The sequence below is a fragment of the Ceratotherium simum genome, chromosome 9, assembly GCF_057802395.1.
Source record: "Ceratotherium simum simum isolate JZ-2026a chromosome 9, ASM5780239v1, whole genome shotgun sequence".
In the NCBI taxonomy this organism is placed as follows: Eukaryota; Metazoa; Chordata; class Mammalia; order Perissodactyla; family Rhinocerotidae; genus Ceratotherium; species Ceratotherium simum.
In genome coordinates this window covers 3571069-3594676 of record NC_141908.1, presented here as the reverse complement: position 1 = coordinate 3594676, position 23608 = coordinate 3571069, and the positions used below count along the sequence as shown (strand labels likewise).

Below are 23608 nucleotides of genomic sequence, written 5' to 3'. Positions count from 1 at the left end.
AAAAATAAATAAAAATAAAATTAAAAAACAAAAAAGAGAGAACAGAGAAAACAGAGATGAGGAACAAAGGAAAAACAGACAAATTCTCAGAATTGAAGAACATAAGTTTCCAGATTGAAAGGGTGTACTGAGTGCCCATCACAATGAAAGAAAAAAGACCACACTGTTTTGCAATGGTGAAAACAAGAGATACCATTTTGAAATTTCCAAAAAAAAAAATAAAACATTCCCCAAGCTTCCTTAGAGAAGGAAAACACATGACCAGCACCACAACAGATCATGTACAGAGAGGAATCAGAAGGGCATCCGACTTCCAGGCAGCTGCACCAGAAACCCTGAGAAAACTGAGCCCTGCTTTAACATGCTGAGGTCCAGCCCAACTAATTATCAAACATGAGGCTGAATAAAGACCCCTGCAAGCAAAGTCTTATACAATTCTCCTCCTACATACCTTCTCTCAGGAATCTACTGAAGGACGTGCTCCATCAAAACAAGTGACTGAGAAAGAGGAGACCTGAGACACGGAAACAGGGGCTCCAACACAGGGAAGAGGCACAGGGCTCCACAGGATGATGTCAGAGGGAAACCTAAAGATGACAGCTGAGCAGGATCTCCAGTCCTAGAGAGGAAGCAAGCCAGAGCAGAGTAGGAGGAAGAAGTACTGGTGGAGGATGAAGTGCTGGTAGGGATCCCACCAGGGAAAGAAAGAAAAGAGGAACTGAGAGATTACCTGATGGGTCTGTCCCTATTAAGAATTTACGGTTGCATGAAGAGTCTGAAGAGGAGTAATTATTAGTGTATAGAAAACCAAGAAAAAGCAATGACAAGGCAAATATTAACTCCAGGAAAAACAAATGTTTACAAAAAAGAAAATGTAATCATAATACACTATATGCCTTGGCTTGAACAATACTTATACAGTCAAAATAATGTAACATTGAATACTAACTTAACCCCAAACATATTGGGAGGATGGTGGGGCAGGAAGTGGTGTATGTAAGAGAGCTAAATCCTCAACTCCCATGGTAGAAAGTTAACAGGGAATTTCTACAATTAATCAAGAAATTGCTATATAAATTATTACTTAAAAATACAAAGCTAGGGCCAGCCTGGTTGCATAGTGGTTAAGCTCGTGCACTCTGCTTCGGTGGCCCGGGGTTCACAGGTTTGGCTCCCAGGTGTGGACCTACGCACTGCTTATCAAGCCACACTGTGGCAGGCGTCCCACATATAAAAAGTAGAGGAAGATGGGCCTGGATGTCAGCCCAGGGCCAATCTTCCTCAGCAAAAAGAGGAAGATGGGCAAGACATTAGCTCAGGGCTAATCTTCCTCACAAAAAAAAACACAAAAAAACAAAAAAAAACAAAGGTAAATAGGGAAGTTGAAAGTGGCTGCATTTGGGGAACAGGAATTGGTGAGTGAGAAGACAGGTGCAAGGAACTGCTGTTTCTCATAATAATCTGTTACACTTGGATAAAAAATAAAATCTTTTCTAAATTACAAGGTACAATTTTAGAAATGTGAGAAACAATCTTTCTGTGTCTCAGTTTTCTCACCTATAAATGGGAACAACACAATGACCTCATATGGCTGAGGTGAGAATTAAATCATTGCTTGCTAAAGAGAAGCTGGTCTGCTTCCATTCTTTCCTCGGCATCCCTACCCCCACAAAAAGAATTAAGGCCTGTCTCCGCAGAGGACCTTGCCTTCTGCTACACTCAGAACACCTGAAGCCTTGCATCACTGTAGAAGGAAGCACAAGTCTCTTCCTCCTTACTTGGCAGGGAATTTACAATAGCCAGGTTTTTTGTTTTGATAATTTTATTTATTTTTCCCCAAAGCCCCAGTAGATAGTTGTATGTCACAGTTGCAACAACAGCCAGGTTTTAAACACAGGTATGTGGGTGGGGGTGTAGACTGGTGAGGACTCTGATGGGTGTTTCCCCAGAAACTCTTTCTAGATGCCGGGCTATACCTGGGATGCTGGGCCCCCAAGCCCATACAGTCTGACCTCGTCTCCACCCAGAGTGCTCACTAGGGCTGAAAATCCACATGCCAACTCATGCCCACCTTTGGAGCCCAGCTCCAAAGCAGCACGCTACCCCTGCTCCCTGGGCTCAGAGTGACCAGGCTCCCTTTTCTATATGCTCTAACCTCTGACTCAGACCACCAGCTCCTCTCTCTCACCTGGTTCCTAGGACTGGGGCCACAGAACCAGACCTCTAGATCCTAAGAAGTTCCTAAGGCCTTCAAGAAAAAAGAAGGCATCTTCTGCACTCTCACAAGAAGACAAACTGGCTTTGGAGGCAACTCCAACTTCTCATTCTTACTTGTTCAGCCTAATGGCATATTCCTTCAGGGCGAACACATTGTCAGCAAAGACAATAATCTTGTCATTCCTCCTTTCATGAAACTTGATCAGAAACTGGCAAGCTCTGAATTTGTTGGGGTTCATGGTGTACAGCAAGATTCGTTTTTTGGTTTTGATTGCCACATACTCCCGGTAAAACTCAGGAGACATCGGGCACCAAACCTGTGATACAATAAGAATCAGCAGTCAGTTTGCAAGTTTAAATATCACACGATTGGCAACTTTTGAAGACCATTCATTCAGCAGAATTAGCTCTAAAACAAATCAAAACAGAACCAATGGTATGTGAATTATGTCTCAATAAAACTGTAAAAATACACACAGAAAAACAAAACCTAAAAATCTAATGCTGAACTAGGACATTCTTACATGTTAATCACTTAACTAAGATTTTTTAACTATATCAATATCCAGAGAATTATTTTCACACCAGCTCCAGGTGAGGGAAAGCAGATTCTCAGCAGTGGTGCAAGCAACCCCTCCCATTCAGATCACACTTCCACACACAAGTCCACACACAGAACTGATACGGAGAACTGCACACACGCCGCCTAGCTCTGTCTGTTGAGTGAGCCTAGTAATGACATCCTAGTAGTAATTAACACACCTAGCACCTAGATCTTGGTTTTTAAATGACATTCTCTACTCAAAAAGCTCCATGGAGAAATGGCTGATTCCAGGGCCAGGGTAGGGAAAGTACCAGATGAGCCAGAAATATCTTGCTGGGCCAGAAAGCAAGGAAGTACTCAAAGAATGATGGCAACATGTCAAATGGACATAGAAGCCAGCTTGAAGGTAGTCCCTGGTCACACCTGAGACAATTTGAGCATCCAAATAAGAATGACAGTAACACTCCCGAGGGCCTCCTCTTGCTAGGCCCTGTGCCTAGGCTGCTGACAAGCTAAAGGAAGCTTGGGCAGACATACTTAAGTGTCCTGAGTTCTAAAAGTCTCAAGGCTGTGTACAGATAAAAAGGACCCTCTGGTAACTCTGCACTGGAACAGGCCACAAGCCTACACTGACAGACTCTGAGTGTCTGGCTGCGACCAGGGCCACTTCTGTGCGACCATCACAGACCATTTCTTCACACTGCCACCACTGTAGAATTAGCTGCCATCAGTATATGGCATCTGTGCTGAGTTCAAATTCATAGGTTTTGCTGTTGCGTTTTCTAGTTCCCTCTAGGCCATATCCTTTTATAACTCATTTAGAGTTCCTAGCTCTTTATAGGCAAAGCACTTCCTTTTTCACAGTAATATCTTTAAAATCCTGCATTTCACAGAATATGAAACACAAATGGCCAATAAACATGAAAAGATACTCAACGCCATTAGTAACCAGGACAACACAAATTAAGACCATAAAGGAATACAATTTCACACTTACCGGGTCAGCAAAAATCAAAGAAAAAAACTCAATATTAAATGCTGGAAGAGATGTGAAGCAATCTCACTCACCCTTGATGAGTGTTAACTGGTACAACCACTTTAGAAAATAGTTTTCTGTGACATGACTAGTCAAGTGAACATCCACAGAGCCTTCAACCCAGCAATGCTACTTCTAGGTGTATCTGCCAGAGCAATGGCCTTCAAACTTGCATCACTTTATGTCACAATATATTCACATGCACAAACATAGTTTTAGCAAACAATATATACTCTTAATACATATTATGCATTCTGCTAGATTCTATAGTATCCTGGTCAAGACCCACTGAAGTGACATCACCATCTACTATGGGGTCACAGTCCACAATGAGAACAACACCGCTTTAGACAAATTCTGACACAAGGGCCCCAGGAAACAGGTGCAAAAGTATCTACAGCAATATTTTCATAATAGCAAAAAAACTAAGCCCCAAATTTATAGAGACAGATAATAAATCAGTGGCTGCCTAGCGCTAGGAGTAGAAGCAGAACGCAAATGCGCATGAGGGAACTTTTGGGGGTGGTGGAAATGTTCGAAACCTGGATTGTGGGGATAGTTGCACAACCCTTTACATTTACTAAAATCATAGAAGTTATAAATCACAGTATTTACTTAAAACAGATGAATGTTAACGGAATGTAAACTATACCTTGATAAAGCTGTTAAAAAAACTTAGCAACCCAAATATCTGTCAACATTAGAAAAGATTTTATTTTTACTGCTGTATAATATTCCATTATATATCAAGCTGTGGTATATTTGTACAATGGAATTCTACAGAGCAGTTCAAAGGAATGAACCACAGCTACATGCATCGTCAAAAAAATAATGCATTAGGCAAGGAACAGAAATATTGACCAAAACACAGAAGTCATACAAGAAGATATATAACCTGATTCTATTTACATATACACAAAGGAAAAAAAAGGCAAAGCTAAACAATGTCTATTTAAGGAATTATACACAGGAGGTAAAATAATAGAGAAAAGAAGAGAATGATAAACCTAAGCTCCAAGATGGTGGTTAGCCTGGCAGGGGAAGGCAGGTGCAACCAGAGAGGAACAGGGGCCTCAGGTTCTGCAGTGCTCTCTTTCATAAGATGGGTGGTGACTATGAAGATGCAACTAAAGGGTAAGGAAGCTTTTCAACAGAGCAAGTCTACCCACACAGGTTCCCCACACTCATCTTTACCCAAGAGGCCCCTTTCTGCCCTTTCAGGACAAAGGCCACCCTAATCTAGCCACTGAGCGACAGTCAGTTTATGGAGCCAGAAAGGATTTTTGCTGTTGTTCCTTCTGAGAAGACTTACCTTTGAGCATGTATTTTAACAAATACCTGTGCAGGTATCCATTATAGAACAATACTGGGAAAACGTGTTCTTAGAAATAAAATCATCAAGGCCACAGGTGCCTTCTCAGGGCATGAAAACCAACAGGCTTCAGCCCTGGGGGTGGCCTGGATGGTTACCCAAACAGGCCCACTCAAGAATCCCTCAGGGGTGAGTGAGGGTGGGCAGGAGCACCCTGAGGTGCTCACTCCCAGAAAGGAGGAAGAGCATGGGTTTTGGAGCCGAGCGAGCCTGAATTAGCATCCTAACTTTACCACTTACCGACTGTGTGCCCCTGAACAAGACTCCGTTTCACACGTCCGGGAAGTGGTAGAACACTGCCCACCTCACGGGGCTACTGAGGGCGCTGCATGAGGTGGCAGCACTTTTGCTCAGGTCTTGACCTGTGTATCTGCCCATGAGAAATTGACCTGACCCGTTTCCCCTTAACCATGGGAAGAGTCTCTCCCTTAGAGACTGTGCCAGGAAGGGGACAGCTACCTCAGCACACTGGACTTTGGCGATGTAGCCGTTGTTCTGCAGCTCCATCCAGTTGGCTTCATAGAGCTTGGGCCCAATCAGAAAATTTAAGTCAACAATTTTGTCATCTTCCCGGACGAGGGTTGCAGTCAAACCCAGCTTGCAGTGGGCCTGCACGATGGTGAGCACCCGTCGGAACATCTTGGCTGGGGAAACAATCAGCAAGTTCACGTTGTCACTTTTTCAAATGCTCAAGTACCACATATAGCCTCACGACCTAACGCTGGCCCGTGACACTAACATGGGCTAACCGCCAGGGTTTCTAGATCACAGGAATCTGGCTCCAGATAAGAATGACTAGGTGAGAATGCTTAATCACCACTTTAATTTATTTATTTATTTTGGTGAGGAAGATTAACCCTGAGCTAACAGCTGTTGCCAATCCTCCACCTTTTTTGCTGAGGAAAATTGGCCCTGGGCTAATATCCATGCCCATCTTCCTCTACTTTATGTGGGACGCCGCCACAGCATGGCTTGATGAGCAGTGCATAGGTCTGCGCCCGGGATCCAAACCCGTGAACCCCGGGCCACCAGAAGCGGAGCACGTGAACTTAACCACTATGCCACCGGGCCGTCCCCTAATCATCACTTTTAGACCTGTTCAAAAGAAGGATGAAAAGGAGAACAAGAGGGAGAGGTGGCTTGAAGGAAGCTCCAAGCTAGCAAACTCCAGCATTCTCCTCACAACAGCTAAGCTATCAGTGGGAGCACAAATGGTAATTTGAAACATGATCTACAACACTTAAAATGCCACTGAGCTCTAAATTACAGAAGGAACCTGCTCACCCTGAGACTTGTACCAAAGTCACCAGAAAGATGGCTGGGTGTCTGGGGGGATCAGAGGAACAACAGGAGCCAGTTCTTCTCAGCTTCCCACCATCTTCCCAGAAACCAAGGAGAAAACAGAGAGATGAACCCCCAGGCACCCCTACCCGTCTCAGCAAACTCCCTCCCACACTCTCCCAATTAGATTCATTCTCGTCAACCAGCAACTTCCTTTGTCTTCCTTTCTTTTGAATGTTATAATTCTTTCTGATTTACCAAATTAAATAAACATACAAAAGGGTATGAGATATTCATTTTATTGTATTATTTTTTTTAATTTTATTTATTTATTTATTTTTCCCCCAAAGCCCCAGTAGATAGTTGTATGTCATAGCTGCACATCCTTCTAGTTGCTGTATGTGGGATGCGGCCTCAGCATGGCCAGAGAAGCGGTGCGTCGGTGAGCACCCGGGATCTGAACCCAGGCCGCCAGCAGCATAGCGCATGCGCCTAACCGCTAAGCCATGGGGCCAGCCCGAGATATTCATTTTAAAAGACTCAATTTATGAGTTTCCATGGCTCACTTTTTAAAAATTCTAATACTATGAAGGAAGGTTAAAATGTCTGAGTCATGCTTATCTTATAACTCAATTAAAGGTAAGGGTAATGATACTTCAGAGATAGACATAACAATCTGAGGAAAGAGAGATCAGACTGTACCAAAACACAAACCAAAAACAAAAGAACAGTGATATAACAGAAGGCTGTCTAACCCCAAGTAAATGTTCAGGTCTTACAGAGTTTCACATACTGAAGCCTAACATGGTTTGCACACACACTTGGAAAACAAACAAAAAACCAGTATCAGGGTTGTCTCTCAGAACTGTGCCAGCTCCAGAAAGGGGTAGCCAAGGACGCTAGACCAGGTCCCCCACATCAGAAGGACATGGTAGCCAAGGCAATGGAGACATCACCCTAATGTGGGCCCCAGGGATTATATCAACCCAAGGGAAGCATGAGTCACTTTGCAGCCAGAAACAAGCCTCCCACTGTGGCTTCTGCCCTGCAAACCAGTCACATCCCGATATTACATTCTCTAACTGCCATAACGGCTGTCACAGGGGAAGGACTCACACACAATGAAGTGCATGGCTCAATCAATTTTTACACAGGTACACACCTGTGGAACCACCCAGGTCAAGATACGAGTGTTCTTAGCACCCAGAAGTGTCTCTTCTGACCCCTCCTGTCAATACCAGCACTGTCCCTCAAGGGAGCCACAGCTCTGACTTCAGTCATCAGAGAGGAGGTCTGCCTCCTTTTTGAACTTCATATAAATGGAAGCATGGTACAGACTTTTTGTGTCTGGCTTGCATCACTGGATATGATGTCATGGTTGTCATTTGACATTTATTTGTGTGATTCTTTGACTGTCTGTCCTTCCCACTTTGTCTCCAAGGCCAAGTACAGTGCCTGGTACTTAACAGTTTCTCAATAAATACTTGTTAAAATGGCACCATGCCTTGTATGCAGTAAGCACTTAACATATACAAGTACTGTAATAAGAATATCTTATAATATAATGACCTAATAGGGCTCCTTTTGGAAGATCTGTAAAAGAACATAGCAATCTTCAGCATTTTTTTTTTTTTTTAAATTTATTTATTTATTTTTCCCCCAAAGCCGCAGTAGATAGTTGTATATCGTAGTTGCGCATCCTTCTAGTTGCTGTATGTGGGACACAGCCTCAGCATGGCCAGAGAAGCAGTGCGTCGGTGCGTGCCCGGGATCCGAACCCGGGCCGCCAGCAGCGGAGCGCGTGCACTTAACCGCTAAGCCACGGGGCCGGCCCAATCTTCAGCTTTTGAGATAAATCTATCCCAAATCTATTTGGGATTCTACCTAATCTACCTAATCCAACATGGTAAATGTTTAACAGTCAAGAAACTCACTCTGATTTGCTAGAATTCCCTTATTTAACATTTGCTCTCTGGCCAGGTGAGCACAGCCAGGCCACGGGGCTTCCAAGGTCTGAACTCAAAATCCCTTAGAGCTGTTTGGTTTCACTCTTGTACCCAACCAGGATAAAGTGATCCAGTGAACAGAGGAAAGAGACAGACACGCAAGGCGAGTGACAGACACGCACGGCGAGCGTGAATTGTGTAGGGTACACCTCTACATCCACATCACCACATAACCAATCCTAAACCTGGCTGCCACCCTCTGGGACCTGGGTCCCAGGTTAAAGAGGAACATCAACATACATATGATATTTCCAGAAATTCAGTGGTTGCCTGGGGCTAGGGATGAAAACACTGACTGTAAATGAGTATGAGGGAGATGTTTTCAAACTGGATCGTGGTTCCATCTATCCCACTACTGGGAATCTACCCAACGAACCTGAAATCAACAATCCAAAGAGGCTTATGCACCCCTACGTTCATTGCAGCATTATTCACTATAGCTGAGACACGGAAGCAACCCAAGTGTCCCTCAACTGATGAGTGGATACAGCAGATGTGTATATATATACAATGGAATACTACTCAGCCACAAAAAAAAGACAAAATCATCCCATTTGCAACAACATGGAGGCAGCTGGAGGGTATTATGTTAAGCGAAATAAGCCAGAAAGAGAAAGACAAACACCACGTAATTTCACTCATAAGTGGAAGATAAACCAACACATGGACAAAGAGAACTGTCTGGTGGTTACCAGGGGCGAGGGGGTTAAGGGGTGGGCACAAGGGGTGAAGGGACGCATTTATATGGTGACCGACAAACAATGATGTAAAACAAAAATTCCACAATAAAGAAAAAAAAAAAAACTTGATCATGGTGATGGTTGTACAACTCCATAATTTTACTAAAATTCTTGAATTGTATACCTAAAATGGGTGGATTTCATGGCACATAATTTATATCAATATAGCTGTTGAAAAAAAGGATTGCCTGCAACACATGGAGAAGTAGGGCTTCAATAACATATTAGGGATCAATACTTTAGCCTGCAAATAAAACACCACCACTGCGAGGACTTTTCAATGCTCCTAGTTCTAGTTTGCACAGAACCATAAAAAAATGGGTTAAGGGTAAGTTGAGCTGCAACAATAAGATGGAGGAAGGAAGAAAATATCATTTTCTAAAAGACCACTCTGGGCCAGTGATTAGGGAAAGCTGTGAATGTGTGCACCCATCCACCACCTGCCCGCACCCCTCCACATAAGCTTATGACTTATTTAAAAGCTTTATCCAGCAAGTCTTTCTAGAAAGATGGAGGTACCCTCATCTTTTGTCTATACAGTGAGTGGGCAACTCAGCTCTCAGCCTGCTCACCTGGTATGGTGTGTACTTCGTCAAGGATCATGAGGCCCCACTCCTGAGTTTTGAGCCACTCCATGACTCGCTCAGCCTCCCAGGACCTTTTGGTGGTGTGTCCCAGCATGGAGTAGGTGCTAATGGCAACGGAGCAGCCTATAGGCTTGTCCTTGGCGTCGGAGGTGAAGCGGCAGATCTGGCTGTCATCGATGGTGGACCACATCTTGAACTGGGCTTTCCACTGCTCCACAGACACAGCTGAGTTGCCCAGCACCAGACAGCGTTTTCTGACGGTGCACGCAGCTGTCACGCCAACCAGGGACTTCCCGGCACCTATGAGAAACAAGAGGGCAATCCTACCCAAGGCCAGGCTGAAAGGAAGGACAGAGACAGACACAACGACTCATGAGCACACAGATCTTGGCAAATTATCCTCAGCTGACAGTGAGGCACCTAATGCTCCAGAGCCTCTGCTTTCTTCTTTATAAAAAGGAGACACGCCCACTTCACACAAAATGTGAGAAGTAAAACAGACAAGTGCCAGGCCCTACTGTAGCACGTTACATGCATCTTGTTTAAACGCTGAAATCTCAAAACAAACCAGAGCTAAGAGACATTCCTATTATTGCCATTCCACACATGAGAAAACAAAGGCGTAACTGGCCCCAGGCCACGGGAAAGCAGCGCTGCTGGGGGTACAGTGCCCCGAGCACACAGACCGCAGAGAGGAGGGATTCGGCAGCAGACAGCTGCTATGATCACACAACAAACTGGGCTGAGAACTCCGGAACGCCGTGAGGGTGTCCACTACCAGCAAAGACAGAGAAGGCGAAACTCCAGGAGCTCCCCAGTTTACTACCATCCACCATTTGAAGATCAAGATAAACATCGAGCTATTCCTTTAAACAGCAATTCTTCCTTCACCAGGAATGTGCATCAAAATAACCCATGGAGCTTTAAAAAAAAAAACAAAACTCTGAAGGCGCAGGCCCCGCCCCTTGAAATTCTGCCCCTGAAGTCCGGGTAGAGTCCCCAGATGAGTCTGTTGTGACCTCTAGCCGACGACCTAGGCCAGGACCTGACATGGCTTAGGACAAATGATATCTGACACGTGCCAAGGGGGCTGCTACTGCCCTTTTTTGGAAGTGCACACTGTAGGCTGTCCAGGAACAGGCAAAGTTTCTGTGCTACGGAGCCTCCAAGTATACAAAAATCATGAAACCAATCGCAAAGAACAAGAACCTAACCCAGGTATGTAAAATAGCACCCACCCCACATCACTGTCTAATCCTTCACCCTGCTGTTTATTTCACTGCCCAAGATTTTATACATTGCTTAGCTGATTTGTTTACCGTCTCTCTACATCCCACCAGAACGAGTTCCATGAAGTCAGGAATGTCGTTCTATCTACCATTACATCCCAGTGCCAAGGTCAGGGCTGTGCACATAGCAAGCACTCAAATATTTGTCAAGTCATCAATCAGGGAGTCATCTGACCTTGGCTGTTCCCTGGCCAGGTGTGATTTAGAGAAAAGCACAGAGGGAGAGAGGAAGGCAGCTGGCAGATCCAGACACAACAGCCTGGTCATCTTCTTCCTTCAGGCTTCACTTACCACAAGGAAGAACAATGACTCCCGAACGTGCACGCCCATTCCCAAACATCTTCCGCAAGCTCTTCTCCTGATACGGTCTAAGGACAGCTGTGGGTTTCAGGTCAATGTTGATATCAGGGTTAACAGAATCATTCCGGAAGTCGTATTCTGCCAACAGAGGGTACTCCAGGTGGATGCAACGTTTCTGGAGTTCCTCAATCATTTCCTGGGGAGTGAGCACAATGGAGGTTTTATAATCTTGTTAAGGCCAAAGCATGCTCATAAAGAGCACACATTCTGAGGGGTCTAAATGGTCAAAAAAACAAGTTTATCTAGACTTTTGCAATTCAGATCTTGCTTGATAACAGCTGGGTTAAAGCTAGAAAGGCAACTCAAACTAAGGATACACACAAAATTAAATCCAATCAGCCACCAGAAATGCCCCTCAGGCACCATTTCTCACATCACCTCAGGAACTTGTGAAGACTGACCCATCAGCCTAAGGAATAGGACACTCAGATCTAACTCCATTAGGAAGAAAGATGCTAGAGCCCACAAAAGCCAAAAAGGAGAAAGCAATTCAGGAACAGATGGGGATTCCTTCCTCTCACACAGACTAGAGTCCACACAGGGCTGGACCAGCTTCTTCACCAGCTTAGAGAAGAAACCAGGAGCGGGAATGTTCACTAACCTGCTTGACTTCAAAAGACACTGTCTGTGTCTCTTCTTCTTCTTCCTCATCCTTGTCCATTTGCTCATAAAAGTCAAACAGGTCCGTGGGGATGTCAGATTTACCCTGTGGATCTGTCACCCGGGAAGTGGAGGGCCCACCACTGCCTTCAGCAGTCTTAGCAATCTGTAAGAGAAAGGTAGGATCTGGGCTTGTACACAACTCTTAATCCTACTGTTACCAAGCAAGAGCCAAAGCTGCAAGAAAACTACAGGGCCACTAGGCTGCAAATGCTGGACTAAAGCACCTGAGAGAGCTGAAATCCCAAATGTCCCACTCCACCAAGGGTGACCCAGGAGCCCACATACGGCAGATTTGCTTGTGAAAGTCTCTGTGATGAGCTCAGTAGCCTCCCCCTCGGAGTTCCTCAGGCGGCATTCCCGGATCACTGGATCCTGGAGAAGATGCTGGATGACATCGGGGTGGGAGCTTTCAACGAAGTACCTACAAGAGAGGAGGAAGAAGGTGCCTGCTAACCAGTACACCATTTCCAGAAGGTTCTGTTGCTCACTCAATTAGATGGTCTGAAAATAGTGGCCTCATACTTCTTTCCATTTTCTTACTCTCCCACAACTGTTTGCTAAATCTGAGCTATGAGCTACTGACCAGGATATAACATATGAGGGTTATGGGCAAAGCCTCACTTTGAAGTCAAAAAAGCAGGGGTCCGAGCCCCAGCTCCATTGCTAAGGGAAACGCAGTGGCCAGTGAACAGATGTCCAGTTTTGGCTACATCACTTCACTTATTCCTTTTATCCTCTTATTCAGGGGAGTAGGTGTTGGTGCAGACACTCCACAAACGTTAGCTACTTGCCACCTGGTGTGCAGAGGGTAAAGTGCCTTGGACGGGCCTGTCACAGAATCCCTCACCTGTTGTGCTTCAGGACCAGCTTGACTTTTCCATAGCTGACAGTACACAACTGCAAGTGACAACATCAAACAGGCAAAATTAGCAATATGCAGCTCACTCAGAACACATTCATTACTGGGCACATCTTACTACCTACCAACCAATGTGAGATCCTAAAGGGGTTAGATCTGCCTGAATTGAGCTTTTTCTATTAACCTCTTCTTTTCAAGAGCAAAACCTTCCTCTTGCCCAGCTAATTCTGATGCACATCCCTTAATTTATAAAACACTGCTTAAAATCTTTCTTTTATTTTCCCTTTCCCTTTCTTCCCCATTCCCACAGGCCCCATCCTAACCCAGAGGTTCATCCTGCCACAGCAGTATGACTACAGCTTCCAGCACAGAGGGCATAGGGGATGTGTTCAGGAACTGTTTGCTGTGTAAATTAAATGCAAAGCCTCCTGGCCTCCTCACCAATGTTACTATTTCCCCAACTAGAATGGAAGCTTCTTGATGGTAGAGAATACAGATTAAATCTTCCCAGGTTCCCAACAATCTTTAGGATGGAATGCAGCAGAGGCTGTGTGGTGGCTGTGAAAATTAACCACTCAGATCTCGGGCTGCTGCCTGCCTCCACTGCTGCCCTCCTGGATCCATCACAGCACTGCACCAACACCTACATTCCTGTAGGCAGCTCCCAGCCAAGACTGAGCACAACCAGGGTGCTGATGTAGGCTCATTCCAGTGAGGTGCAGGCCCTTCTCCCTGGGCACCCTTCCACACACAAGAAGAGAAAACTCTCTCCAGGGCTCCTGCCAGCTTCTCTGAGATTGGATACATTACTGTGCTGGATGCCTATGGCACTCATCTTCTGCCACTCCAGATTTAGGGGTCTGAATCCAACTCCCTTTAGATCAGCAGAGGGCACCAAAAGCCACCGTCCATCTCTTCTGAATGGCATTCATGTATCTCTCAGAACAAACCCAAGCATGTTCAAGGTGCTCTTCACATGGAACCCTACCCACTTCAACACCTGAAGTTCTTTTTGACTTTCCCTAATGGAAATTGTGACCATTGGTACAGGTATTCAGCCTTAGATGGAGTTTACCACCTGTATTAGTCTGCTTGGGCTACCATACAGAACACCACAGATTGGGTGGTTTAACAACAGAAACTTATTTCTAGAAGTCCACGATCAAGAAGCCAGGGATTCAGTTTCTAGTGAAGGCTCTCTTCCTGGCTTGCAGAGGGCTACCTTCTTGCTGTGTGCTCACATGACCTCTTCTTGTGCATGTGCAAAGAAAGAAAGAGAGCACATGAGTCTTCTGGTGTCTCCTCTGATAAGGACACTAATCCTATCGGATCAGGGCCCTACTCTCATGACTTCACTTAACCATAACTACTTCCTTACTCCAAATACAATCACATTAGGGGTTAGGGCTTCAATATGAATTTTGGAGGGGATACAATTCAGTCCATAACACCATTCACTTTGCACTGCATTCCCAAATAACCCTGGCCAGAATGGGCCTAAATTACTACCCCCACTGTGTTAGTACCCACTGGCTAACAGCAGCTCATGGTAAGTGTGGCCTCAGCAAGAACACAATGCTGGATCCAGAGGAGCAGCAGCTAGGGTAATCAGTTTTTATGCTCCCCACACTAGCTCTGAATGGCATTTTCATGATCGCCACAGGTTAACAAAATGTAGCACCTGTCCCCACTATTACCACATTGACAAATAGGGCAAAAGAGCCAGCCTCAGCCTCCACTTGCCTTAATAAACTGAATAATCCCATCAGGTACTCCCGTCTTGCTGAGCTTCCTGAGGTACTCAGTGATGTCACTGGTCTGCAGCCCAACGCTGACAGCTGCATACAGGGAGTAGGCAGTTAGTTTGTACTCATGCACATGGGTTGGTCGGCACACTGGCTCTGCAATAGCCACCAGGAAGTCTTGAGCATATTTGTAAACTGGAGAGAAGGCTTCTAAGAAGATGTGGCCATCAGGAGCCTGAGAAACACCAAACCGTCACAACAGACAAGGAAACTAATGAGTTGCAGAGATTATTAGACTCTTTCTCTTATCATTATCTAGAAGAGATAAGCTGCCCCAAAAGTGATCTTTAAGCGTTTCAACACCAGGGATATTTTTGTAAGCACTCCTTCAGTCAACTGGGGGGCCTGTTACTTAATCAGATACAAAGAACAGAGAGGAAAAGAAGTAAAGGTTTTCAAAGTCAGTAGCTGCTTCCCACTATTCTTCACAGGGAAAGCCTACCTTACTGGCTCTCCTCAAGTTCCCTTTGGGCTAGACTTCAAATAAAATGTAGAACATTAATTACTTCAAGTTGAGCAAGAAGTTGCCTACCAAATATATATATATATGTCTCCCATTAATTTTTAAAAACGGGGAACTTGGGGCTGGCCCCATGGCTTAGTGGTTAAGCGCACACGCTCCGCTATTGGCAGCCCGGGGTTCAGATCCCAGGCGCGCACCAACGCACCACTTGTTCAGCCATGCTGAGGCCGCGTCCCACATACAGCAACTAAAAGGACGTGCAACTATGACATACAACTATCTACTGGGGCTTTGGGGAAAAAAAAGGAGGAGGATTGGCAATAGATGTTAGCTCAGAGCTGGTCTTCCTCAGCAAAAAGAGAAGGATTAGCATGGATGTTAGCTCAGGGCTGATCTTCCTCACCAAAAAAAATAAAAATAAAAAATAAATAAAAACGAGGAACTAAAATGTTACATAATAAATGCCATTTATTTGGTAGATAAAAGTATTTCCAAATATGCGGTAGAACTATCGAGGGAAGGGGAGTAAAAGGAGGGGTTAGAGATGAAGGAAGCCCACGTCTAGCCGGCCCATGTGTGCATCCCTCCTGCTTATTCCCATCTCAGGCTGTTTAAACTGTGTAGGAAAGCTCTCTTCCAGCCAGTCCTTAAGAGCACTACCCTGCATTTCCACTTTGGCCCCACAGACTCTGGGGCCCTGCCTGGCTGAGAGCATGCTTACCACCCAGAGGGGCCTGGAGCTGTGGTCGTCCTTCAGCGGCATCTGCAGCCTGTAGTCCTTGGCCCCATACTCATCCACTTTGGTGCCGGACTCATCTACCTGCTTCCCGGCCGCCGAGGGCACCGCCTCCTGAGAGTCGTTCCCGGGGGCGTCGTCTTCATCTTCTTCCTCGTCCTCATAGTGCCGCTTCTTGGACTTCTTCTTATCTGCAGATGCGGACACAGAAGTGAGCCGGGCAGGAGAAGCCCAGCTGCATTCCAGGGGAACCTGACCGCAGCCGTCTGCCACCAGCGCCACGCACTCCCAGAGGGGTCCACCTGCAGCCGGGGCGACTCTCCCTCAAACCTTCCCACCCGGCAGGACGCGGGGCTGCCCAAAGACCCAAGCTCGCCCCCGCCCAGCGGCCCGTCGGGACAGGGGTGTGCAGGCCGAGGGGCGGCGGGGTCGAGCAGCGCGGGGCAGCTACGACACAGGACGACGGAGACGGCAAGTGCAGGTAGGCCCAGGCACGCCCCCGCCGCGTCTCACCGCGCTCCGCCCGGTCTCTTTTGCCCATGGCGGCTACAGCCCCAATCCACCAGCGCCGCCGGCCCGCCGCGGCTACCGGTCCCAGGGAGACTTCCGGTTCACACAGGAAGCTCTTTCGGCAACCACACAGGAAGTCCCGCCTCTGGGTGCCGGGTCGCCGGGCAGGCGACGGCGCGTGGCGGCTTAGCGGCGTGTGTGGTGTGACCCTGGCGGAGGCTCCTTTCTCCCCATTCTTTGCTGTAGTCAGTCAATGAAATATTTGTTGAGCACCTGTTGTGATCGTCCAGGCACTGTTTTAGCCGCTGGGGTAGGACAGTGAACAATGTCAAGTCCTTGGCCTCCTGGCGCTTAAGTTCTAGTAGAGAGGTGTGGGCAGTAAACAAATACGGTGCTAAGAGCTCTAAAGAGAAATAAAACGGCCCGCAGTGACAGGTAGTGTCATTCTAAATGGAGTGGTCCCGGAAAACCTCTGAAGTGGTGTTATTTCAGCAAAAGATCTGAAGAAAGTGAGACAGTGTCCTATGTAAGTACCAGGGAGGAGCAGTGCGGGCACAGGTGTGAGGCCGACACAGGGTTGGCGTCGTCGAAGAGGAGGCTGAGAGGGAGCAGTATGGCTGGGAGACGTAGGGGAGAGGACATAGTACAGTACATGTAGTGTAGTGGTTCTTCAAATGGGGTCCCCTGGCTGCATCAACATCATATGGAAACTGGTGATAACTAATTAGAAAGGTGCAAATACAAAGTATCTGGCCCCATCCCAGACCTATTGAATCATGAAATTCTGCAGGTGGGCCCAAGAGTCTGGCCCTTCAGAAGATTCTGATGCTTACGTTTGAGAACCACTGATGTAGAGCTTTGTAGGCCATTGCAAAAACTTTGGATTTTATTTTGAAATGGAAAACCACTGGAGAGTTTTGAGCAGAGAAGTGACAATCTGATTTAGTATTAAAGGATCACTCTACACTGGCTGCTATGTTGAAGATAGACTTTATAAGGTCAAGGGCAGCTAATGCTGCCCTCCAGTTGAGAAATGGTTGGCTTTACCAGGGTGGTAGGGATAAAGGTGATGAAGGGTGATTCCGTTCTGAATATATTTTGAAGTTAGAGCAGCATTTGCTGACTGACTGGATATGGAAAGTGAGGGAGAGGACTAACGGAGAACTCCAAGGTTTTTGGTCTGAGCAACTGCAAAAATGGTGTACCTTAGGGAAGGTTCAGATTGAAAGGTGTTTTGGACATTTTGAATGTGAGTGGCTATATTAGTTGGCTGGAGTGCTGTAACAGACTGTGTGACTTAAACAACAGAAATTTATTTTCTCACAGCTCTCACAGTTCTCACAGCCAGGAGGCTGGAAGTCCAAGATGAAGATCTTTCTCTCTTCCTGGCTTCAGTTGGCCACCCTCTTGCCTTCTCACTATGTCCTCACATGGGAGTTAAAAGAAAGGCAAGCTCTCTGGTGTCTCTTCCTCTTCACATGAGGGCACCAGCTTTGTCAGATTAGGGCTCCACCCTTATGATCTCATTTAACCTTTTTTTTAATTTTTATTTTATTTTAGTTATTTATTTTTTTTGTGAGGAGATCAGCCCTGTGCTAACATCCGCCAATCCTCCTCTTCTTTTGCTGAGGAAGACAGCCCTGGGCTAACATCTGTGCCCATCTTCCTCCACTTTATATGGGACGCCGCCACAGCATGGCTTGCCAAGCAGTGCGTCGGTGCGCGCCCGGGATCCGAACCAGCGAACCCCGGGCCGCCGCAGCAGAGCGCGCGCACTTAACCGCTTGCGCCACCGGGCTGGCCCCTCATTTAACCTTTATCACCTCACAGGCTCTGTCTCCAAATACAGTCACGTCGGGGGTTAGAGCTTTAACATGAATTTTGGGGAGGATGCAATTCAGTCCATAGAAGTGGCCTATTAGACAATTAAATGAAGTGTCAAGAATGCAGTTGGATGTAAGTCTAAAGTTCAGGGACCTAGAAATATAAGTTTGGGAATTGTCAACCTATTGGTGGTACTGAAGCTATAGAACTGATTGAGGTTACCTAGGGAATGAATGTAGTTAAAGCAAAGGTCTGGAACATTTCACAGTGAAGAGGCTGGAAAATGAAGGAGAACTGGGCAACACCAGTTGAGGAGCAGTCAGTGGGAGAGGAAAATCAGGAGTCCTGGAAGTCCTGCTTTTATTTCATTTCATTTTAAGGTGGAGGAAGTGATCGGCTGTATTAGATGCTGCTGATCAGCTGAGTAAATTGAAGACTGAGACCCAGCCACAGGATTGGCAATGTAGAGATCACTTCTCAGCTTAATGGCCTTCAGTAAATTGAAGGTTTGTTGGTCTCTGCCCTAAATGAATTTCACTTACTCAAGAAGTGGAGGAGCCACACCTTTTTTTTTTTTTCTTTTTTTGTGAGGAAGATCAGCCCTGAGCTAACATCCGATGGCAATCCTCCTCTTTACGCTGAGGAAGGCTGGCCCTGGGCTAACATCCGTGCCCATCTTCCTCCGCTTTATGTGGGACGCCACCACAGCATGGCTTGACAAGCGGTGCGTCGGTGTGCACCTGGGATCCGAACCTGCGAACCCCGAGCCACCAAAGCGGAGCGCGTGCACCTAGCAGCTGCGCCACCGGGCTGGCCCCAGAACCACACCTGTAAAACTGGTTTTTGCATTTTTATATTTTCCCTCTGATTTAAGTAATACATGCCATGTAAAAATCTTGGAAAGCAGAGAAAAGCATAGCAAAGGCTATTTAAATCATGGATAACACTACCCCTAGCTATCTACATTTTGGGTTATTTTCTTCCAGGCTTTTTTTCTGTGAGTTGCTCTTTTTACACCATGAAGATGTTATTTGAACATATAATTTTATATCCTTCTAACATAAGCTTTATCCACCCCTCATTAAAATGAATGTTTAATGAGTACTTAATTTTCCATTGTATGGCAGTATTATAATTTATTTAGTCAAACCCTAATTTTGGGGCATTGGGATAGTTCCAGTTTATCCTATTATACATAGCCCTGTGATGAATATCATTGGATATAAGTCTTTAACTGCATCTGGGATTGTTTTTTTAAGGCAAATTCTGAGAAATAGAAATAGTGGATTAAACATATGGCCTTTTTTTTTAAAGCTCTTTCTGCCAAACCTGGTTAATTTTACTGAAGATGATGAGGAAGAATGGCTAATCTAACATTAAGAAAATATTTTGTGTGAGACAGCAAGATGGAAGAAAGGAACAAAAGTACTACAAAACTATCTGAAATCAATTAACAAAAAGCAATAGTAAGTTCTTATTTATCAATAATTACTTTAAATGTAGATGGGTCAAAGGGTAAAAACTTTCTGTTTTAAGAAGAATAAGTTCTGAAGATCTAATGTACAGCATGGTGACTGTAGTTAATAATGTATTGTATACTTGAAATTTGCTGAGAGTAGATCTTAAGAGTTAGCACCACACACACACAGACACACGCACACACAATGAATTAGCTATGTGAGGTGATGGATGTGTTAATTAACTTGATTGTGGTAATTATTTCACAGTGTATGCATATATCAAATCATCACATTGTACACCTAAATATATATAATTTTAGTTGTCAATTATTCCTTAATAAATCTGGAAAAATAAGAAAATAAAAACAAAAAAATGTTTTGTGAACTAATATTTGACAAGAAAATTCAATGGGGAAAGGATAGTCTCTTCAATAAATAGTGTTGGAAAAACTGGATAACCACATGCAGAAAATGAAATTGGACCCCTAAATAACACCACTCACAAAAGTTAACTCAAAATGGGTTAAAGACTTAAATATAAGACCTGAAACTATATAACTCATAGGAAAAAAAAACAGAGAAAGAACTCCTTGACATTGGTTTTGGCAATGATTCTTTAGATATGACACCAAAAGCACAAGCAACAAAGGCAAAAATAAATAAGTGGGACTACAACAAACTAGAAAGCTTCTGTACAGCAAAAGGAACAATCAACAAAATGAAAAGGCAACCTATGGAATGGGAAAAAATATTTGCAAACCATATATCTGATAAGGGGTTCATATCCAAATTATATAAAGACGGTATACAACTCAATACAAAAAAAACAAACAATCCAATATAAAAATGGGCAGAGGGACTGAACAGACATTTTTCCAAAGAAGACATACAAATAGTCAACAGGTACATGAAAGGACACAACATCACAAATCATCAGGGAAATGCAAATCAAAACCACAATGAGATATCACCTCACATTTGTTAGAATGGCTACCATCAAAAAGACAAGAGATAGCAAATGTTGGCAAGGATGTGGAGAAAAGAGGACCCTGGTGCACTGCTGGTGGGAGTGTAAATTGGCACAGCCACTATGGAAAACAGCATGGAGGTTCCTCAAAAAATTAAAAATAGAACTATTGTATGATCCAGCAATACCACTTGTGGATATATATTCAAAGGAAATGAAAACAGGATCTCGAAAAGATATCTGCACTCTCATGTTTATTGCAGCATTATTCACTATAGTCAAGATATGGAAACAACCTAAGTGTCTGTCAAGGAATGAATGGATAAAGATATGGTATATATATATACAATGGAATATTATTCAGCCATGAGAAATAAGGAAATCCTGCCATTTGCGACAATATGGATGGACTTTAAGGGCATTATGCTAAGTGAAATAGGTCAAACAGAGAAAGACAAATACTGTATGATCTCGCTTATATGTAAAATCTAAAAAAATCTGGACTTATAAAAACATAGAATAGAGTGGTAGTTACTAGGGGCTAGGGGGTGGCAGGGAATGGGGAGATGTTGGTCAAAGAGTAAAATGTCCAGTTAGCAGATGATTAACTTCTGGGGATCTAACATACAGGATGGTGATTACAGTTAATATACTGTATTATATACTTGAAAGTTGCTGAGAGTAGATCTTGATGTTCTCACCACAAAAAAAGGAAATGGTAATTATGTGACATGACAGATATTGCGGTGGTGGTAATCATTTTCCAGTACATAAGTGTATCAAATCAACACGTTGTACACCTCAAATTTACACAATGTTATATGTCAATTATATCTCAATAATGCTGGGGAAAAAAGAAAATATGTTGTACTAAGCAAAAACACCCACGTTTATTATAAAAGTTTAAAAATTATAGATAAGCAAAAACAATAACCACTCATAACTCCACCACCACTTGAGTGAAGTATATATTCTCCCAATATTTTTTTCTAACTATTGTTAAACCAAAAGTGGGATCATACTATGCATCTCATGTAAATTGCTTTCTTTCAGTCAATCATATATGGTGAAGAGTTCCATTGTATGGATATACCACAATTTATTTGCTCAGTCCCTGTGATGGTTAATTTTATGTGTCAAATTGGCTAGGCTGTGGTGTCCAGTTGTTTAGTCAAGCACCAGTCTAGATGTTGCTATTAAGGTATTTTTTAGATATAATTAACATTTATAATCAGCCGACTTAGGTAAAGCAGAATACCCTCAATAATGTGGGTGGGCCTCATGCAATCAGTTGAAAGCCTTAAGAGCAAAGACAGGTTTCCCAAGGAAAAAGGAATTCTGCCTCCGGAATGCAACAGAGGAGTTCTGCCTCTCTGGAGACCCTGACTAGTAGAGATTTTAGTAAAGGGAAGTGGGGTGCTGCTGTAACAAACACCTAAAAATGTGGAAATGGCTTTGGGATTGGGTAATGGTTAGAGGCTGAAAGAATTTTGAGATGCATGATAGAAAAAGCCTAGACTGCCTTGAAGAGACTGATGGTAGAAACATGGACATTAAAGGTGATTCTGCTGAGCACTCAGATGGAAATGAGGAATATGTTATTGGAAACTAGAGGAAAGGCAATCTTTGTCATACAGTGGCAGAGAACTTGGCTGAATTGTGTTCTGTTGGGTGGAAGGTAGAACTTGTAAGCAATGAACTTGGATATTTAGCTGAAAAGATTTCTAAGGAAAGGTTAAAGGTGTGGCCTGGTTTCTCCTTACTGCTAAAATTAAAATATGAGAGGCTTTCTTTTTTTCTTAGTAAGTCTGGCTAAGGGTTTGTCAATTTTGTTTATCTTCTCAAAGAACCAGATCTTAGTTTCATTGATCCTTTCTGTTGTTTTTTTAGTCTCTATTTCTGCTCTAATTTTTATTATTTCCCTCCTTTTGCTGACTTTGGGCTTTGTTTGTTCTTCTTTTTCTAGTTCTGTTAGGTGTGGTTTAAATTACTTGAGATTTGTCTTGTTTGTTGAGGTAGGCTTGTATAGCTATAAATTTCCCTCTTAATACCACTTTTGCTGCATCTCATAAGAGTTGGTATGTTGTGTTTTCATTTTCATTTGTTTCCAGGTAATTTTTTATTTCTCTTTTGATTTCTTCATTGATGCGATGGTTTTCCAGTAGTGTGTTGTTTAGTCTCCACATATTTGTGACTTTCCCAGCTTTTTTCTTGTAGTTGATTTCTGGTTTCATAGCATTGTGGTTGGAAAAGATGCTTGATACGATTTCACTCTTAAGAACGTGAAATCAACAATACAAAGAGACTTACGTACCCCTATGTTCACTGCAGCATTACCCACAATAGCCAAGACGTGGAAACACCCCAAGTGCCCATCAGTGGACGAATGGATAAAGATGTGGCATACATATACAATGGAATACTACTCAGCCATAAAAAAAGACTAAATCGTCCCATCTGCGACAACATGGATGGACCTTGAGGGTATTAAGTGAAATAAGCCAGACAGAGAAAGACAAACACCTTATAATTTCACTCATATGTGGAAGATAAACAGACTCATGGATAAAGAGAACAGATTGGTGGTTACCAGAGAGGAAAGGGGTGGAGGGGGGAAGGACAAAAGGGGTAAAGGGGCACACGTATGGTGACAGATAAAAACTCAACTATCGGGGGTGAGCAAGATGGAGTCTATACAGAAACTGATAATGTACACCTGAAATTACACAATGTTATAAACCAATACGACCACAATAAAATAATTTAAAAAAAAAAAGAGGTGAGGAAGCATTCCCCTACAAGTTTCAGAGGGAACAGAGAGTTGACACCATGATTTATGACGCCTTGATTTCAGACTTCTAGCCTCCAGAGCTGAGACAATAAATTTCT

The 23608-nt window shown here is 44.1% G+C and overlaps 1 protein-coding gene and 1 long non-coding RNA gene across 3 annotated transcripts in view; one reads left to right on the top strand and one right to left on the bottom strand.

Annotated features, from left to right (window-relative positions):
• The window catches only part of ERCC3 (ERCC excision repair 3, TFIIH core complex helicase subunit), a 30863-nt gene extending 14290 nt beyond the window's left edge, over positions 1-16573 (bottom strand). For both annotated transcript variants that reach the window (XM_004423928.3, XM_087435017.1), the window contains exons 1-10: positions 16472-16573; positions 15944-16149; positions 14698-14934; positions 12943-12992; positions 12381-12516; positions 12034-12198; positions 11364-11568; positions 9769-10083; positions 5629-5813; positions 2332-2534 (exon numbers count right to left, since the gene is read on the bottom strand). In XM_004423928.3, the coding sequence (XP_004423985.1) occupies positions 2332-2534; positions 5629-5813; positions 9769-10083; positions 11364-11568; positions 12034-12198; positions 12381-12516; positions 12943-12992; positions 14698-14934; positions 15944-16149; positions 16472-16499 (1730 nt within the window). In that variant the 5' untranslated portion in view covers positions 16500-16573. The remainder of the gene's footprint in view (positions 1-2331; positions 2535-5628; positions 5814-9768; positions 10084-11363; positions 11569-12033; positions 12199-12380; positions 12517-12942; positions 12993-14697; positions 14935-15943; positions 16150-16471) is intronic.
• Positions 16574-16630: 57 nt separating this feature from the next.
• Positions 16631-23342, top strand: LOC147916221 (uncharacterized). Its single transcript, XR_015553151.1, has 3 exons — positions 16631-16994; positions 19607-19758; positions 23051-23342. It is a non-coding gene; the product is annotated as an uncharacterized LOC147916221 (long non-coding RNA).
• Positions 23343-23608: the final 266 nt, after the last annotated feature.